Consider the following 5,000-nt stretch of genomic DNA (forward strand, 5'->3'; position numbering starts at 1 on the left):
ATTTTGATGAACAGATATTTTCCACCATCTGTGTGACAATAAACCGGCCGCTGTCTTGATGTGTGAAATGAGTAACGGCGCTCAAAGCACAAGGTTAGACAAACTTTACCATGTTTTACTCTTATTATTTAGTTGTTCTGATGTCAAGAAATAATATAATCTATCTATATTTCCTCACTGTGACTGGACCGGCTGAGTTTCTTCAGACTGATCACATTTCTGTGCACAACAAATACAGTTTAACACAAAACCAGGATCTCAAGACGCGTTTCTAAAAAGTTCTTTTTAACTTGTCACGGCATCTAAAAACACAGCTCGCCTGCTTGAGATTCAGAATAAACTACGAAATGCATCAAAATGGTCAAAGAAGTCCGTCTAGCGCATGTTTACGTGAAAAATTATAATAATTTGAAAACTGTGAATGGGTGAACAGCCCCTTAGATGGAGCTCTTTGTCATTGCCTCTTGCTCTCTGGTCAGTGTTTCTTAGATTAACCAATGCGGTTTAAACACTGTCAGGACAGGACACATTTAGAAATGTGCATCTGGAGATCCTCCTGTTGTGCTGTGTCCGATTGAACAGCCCCTGAGCTCAGGGACATTTCACCATAGGGTTAGCCGAATACTACGACTATCTGGGAATATTCCTACCATACATACAATTGTAATGAATAAAAACACTGTAGTATTGCTGTTATTGTGAAGCTTGAGTCGCTGCATCACCATGTTAGCGTTGCACTGTTTATATTTTATTTTACTTCATGCACTTGAGTTTAATGCACATTTTTACAGCTGGAAATCTTCTTTGCATTAATATAACACTGTGGTTTATAAGTATTCATTGCGCCCTCTTGTGTACTAAAGAAATGTCAATTTAAAGATCTGGTGACTTTAATATTCAAAATTAGTTTCTCAGCCCTGTTGACAGCCCTTGTTTACACCTGTATTACAAGCAGGACAACAAACCAGCAGAATGCACAAAGTTGCAGAAGGTTAAATTCAGTGGTGCACAATACGTCGGCAGCAGATATATTATTGGCCAATAACTGGGTCAGTTCAACCCAACCCATTTAATCAGGATTGTCTGCTTTCAGTAAGGATATGCCGTTTTCCATATTCTGTTTGTTTCATGGAGTAATTCTACATTTCGTGTCGGTTAAAGGTGCTGTAAGCTCATGGAAAGGTATGAAAAAACGTTGCTACTCCCTGAAAGTTATTCATGAAATAAGTGTCATGAGATATCATTCAGATCTCTGTGACGCTCTAGACTCTGTAAACAACAAACAAATATGTGTCTGCGGTCTCTGACGCTTTCTGCTTGTCAATCATTGTGCGTGATCTCATAGTATTGTATCTGCAGTGAATTATTGAGGCTTAATTACATTTTAAGCCATGTTGTTCGTAACAGTTGCCACTTGAGGGCGCTGTGTTTCTGCTCTCAGTAAAGCTCATTTGGTATCTTTGGAGAGAGGGGGCGTGGCTAATAGATCGCTCAGTCTCGTGTAAGTAGAATGGCTGAAATTGCTCACAGCACCTTTAATCCCTACTTACACTGGAAAGGGATTCACTGCGGTCTTGTGGACTTCAGCTTTGGATGCGAACAGAGACTACAAGACCGCAGGTTCTCATCAGGTGCAACATTTAGGACGGGACCTTTGATATGTCACGTATGATCCCTTTAAAACTCATCATGTGAAAGTTTGCTAGAAAAAAACACCATCATTTGCCTTCATGTGTTCACAGGAAGAATCTCTGGAGTCTGAAGTTTCTCCACACCTTCATCTCTCCGACGCTGAAGAGAAGACGCCAGTGTCTGTCCCCGTATCCGTCTCAGAGGAGCCGCATCTGGAACACCGCAGAACCTTCATCTGCTGTGACCACAACTACACGGTGGAGGACAACAGCCCGCCCAAGAGACGCATGGAGCAGCTGGAGGAAGAGCTGAAGAAACTGCGCAAGAAACTGAAGACGGTGCAGCAGAAATGTCGTCGTCAGGATAGACAACTGGAGCGTTTCAAAGCCACGAGTGATTTGCAGAAGGATGTTTCTCAGCACCTGCCGCTCTCTGACATTCAAGAGAAACCGGTGGACATCTCCCCCTCATCCACTCTTCCACCTGTATCCACCACACAGGAGCTAAACCCAGACCACCAGAGCGCCTTCGTCTGCTGTGACCACAACTACACGGTGGAGGACGGCGTCCAGCAGAAGAGACGGATGGAGCAGCTGGAGGAACAGCTGAAGAAACTGCTCAAGAAACTCCAGATGGTGCAGCAGAAATGTCACTGTCAAGAGAGACAACTGGAACTCTTCAAAGCCACGAGTGACTTCCAGAAGGACGTGTCGTTTGGAGAAAGTTACGTGATCTTACCTAAAGAGATTTACTACGTGCTGAAGAGAATCGAGAGCATTGGAGCGTTGTGAAGAGAGTCAATCATGAGTCCAGTGTGTGAAACGTCACATTGTGTTGTTTTGATTCGACTGCAGGTGAAAAACATCAAATGTTTTAGAGATGCTTTATTATAGAGTTTATGTTTATTATAGAGTTTCATGTTTGCTCACCTGGTCTGGATGAGAGATGCACAATATATCAGTGACCATATAGATATCAGATATCATATTTAGCATGTTTTTAATTGGGATAATAATGGAAACGGAAAATAACAGACCTTCATTTTTCCAATTCAAACAGTTTTCTCAGAATTCATATTTTTCCTACTATAATTATAATGTTCTGATGCCTGATTGCACTTGCTGTAAACAGTATTTTTGGTTTAAATACATGAATAATGTGCATCACAATCTGTTATTATCATTTCTGTGTGACATTGTGCAGAATCTATTCATCTCAAATAGAGAAAAGTCAAGCTTTAATATTATCTATGAAATACTGCTGGAGATAAAGTTAAAAACAAATCCTTAAATACTTTTAAACGTGAGATGATGCCCGATGTACGAGGCATAACTTGACAAACACTGAGGAATAATTCGGCCTGTAGTTTCACTATAGCGGAGAACGCTTGCATATGAACAACACTTTAGAAAAGATTGCACATGTCTGCAGATAAAGTTTGTTTCATTTAAATGTGTCAAATGTTGATTTTGTGTTGTTTAACTCATTGAAGCGTCTCATGTGATCTCGTCTCAAAGAGGTCAATGGATTAAAACCAAACGTTTGATATCAAAGGGCTGATGTGCTGAATATGCTGATTTATTTATTGTTCACTAAACAGGAATAATTGTTGAATCTTTGAAAGCCATATATGGAATAAACTTGATTTTGGGGTTATGAAACGTGTGTGTTGTTTCTTTGTCACAGTGTAATTGTTAATGTAGGTTAATTAATCCACTTCATCAATTACACAACCGTGTGAGACGATATTCTTACATGTATTTATTTAGATTTATTTGATGACCGGTGACTAATAACCTGTTGAAACAATAATTATAGTAACTACAGTAAAAAACATTCAATATAGCTGTTGCAAATTCAAGTTGTCTGTTGACAATATCTCAAACCTCTTTTTAAACTTAAAACAGTAATGTACATTTTTCACCCTAACTTCATATTTTTAAGAATTGAATGGATAGAAGATGCCAAATTATTTATACACCGATCAGCCACGTAGGTGCCCCTCGTGCCACCACAGAGTGCCAACCCGCCTCAGAACAGCATTCAGAGATGATATTCTTCAGCACAATTGTACAGAGTGGTTATCTGAGTTACTGCAGACTTTACCAGTTAAACCAGTCTGATCATTCTAGAGACTGTTGTGTGTGAAAATCCCAGAAATACACAAACCAGCTCGTCTGACGTCAACCATCAGAATGGGGAAAAATGTGATCTCAGAGATTTGGAGCGTGGCATGATTGTTTGTGCCAGACGGGCTGATAGATGATTAAGTTTAGGGGAAGGTTACAGTTATGTGATAGAATAGTACATTTCTACAGAGTAAAAATCAATATGTCTATGGAGTGTCCTCATAAACCGCCAATAGCAACGTGTGTGTGTGTTTTGTGTATGTGTGTGATTTGTTTGTGTATATATGTGTGTGTGTGTCTGTGTGGTCTGTGTGTTTTGTGTGTGTGAGTGTTTGTATCAAGTCATTATGTTGCAAACCTAACCCATAATGTTACCCTTTATTTATTGAACCCTATCTTGCCATTGCAAAGTCTTCCTACCAAGTTGCGAAGTAAAGACACGTTCTGTTATCTCGCACGTGCATTTAGTGTGGACAAAAGTTTCCTGCATGTTCAAGTATTTGGTTAAACCCTAAATTGTGCATTAACAAGTCCCCTTTCTGCTGGACAGAATGGATTAAGAAGTTGCTATACTGGGTGACCTGTATGAAAATGGAGCTTTGAGATCCTTTGATATATGATATTGATAAATATATATATATATATATATATATATATATATATATATATATATATATATATATATATTATTGATAATATTATACAGCAGATTAGAATTCCCAGATCTCAATTCTTCAGGTACTTACAGCTGCGCCATTTACTTTGTACCACCTTTGCATGTAGTCCGCAGCCCATTAAAGCGGCAGACACTCTTGAGGTGATGCTTTTGGAAAGGGTCACGAGGCTTCAGCATATGATTCCTGGCTAATTCAGAGTCTACAGGATGAGGTTTAACATCTCTTAAGAAGTTATGGGAGAGAGACTTGAATTTAGTATTGGAGTATGAGGATTGGGTAAGATTTTTAAATGATTAAAAATGTCAAGTCTATGTCTAGGGATGCAAGGGTGCACCTCGTTCAATTTAAGATTCTGCATAATTTTTATTGGACTCTATATTGTTTAGGCTTGGCCATAAATACAAAAATAAGGCCCAAAGGTCCAACCTACAGGCAGAAACTAAAATCTGCTAAACCTGTAGTAAGAACTGTAAAGAGTGGACCAGTGAAGCAGAGCTGGAACCACAAGCCTACTTCGATTGCACTGATTGGAGAGTTTCTGAAGCTGCAGCTACAGACCTGG

General features: G+C 39.4%; 1 protein-coding gene across 1 annotated transcript in view; it reads left to right on the forward strand.

The window, feature by feature from the left end:
- Window positions 1-3,278, forward strand: part of thap1 (THAP domain containing, apoptosis associated protein 1) — a 5,885-nt gene extending 2,607 nt beyond the window's left edge. Inside the window, exon 3 of the mRNA XM_052100839.1 lies at window positions 1,743-3,278. Within this exon, the coding sequence (XP_051956799.1) occupies window positions 1,743-2,423 (681 nt within the window). The 3' untranslated portion in view covers window positions 2,424-3,278. The remainder of the gene's footprint in view (window positions 1-1,742) is intronic.
- Window positions 3,279-5,000: the final 1,722 nt, after the last annotated feature.

Source organism: Xyrauchen texanus, chromosome 3 (assembly GCF_025860055.1).
Source record: "Xyrauchen texanus isolate HMW12.3.18 chromosome 3, RBS_HiC_50CHRs, whole genome shotgun sequence".
Classification (NCBI taxonomy): Eukaryota; Metazoa; Chordata; class Actinopteri; order Cypriniformes; family Catostomidae; genus Xyrauchen; species Xyrauchen texanus.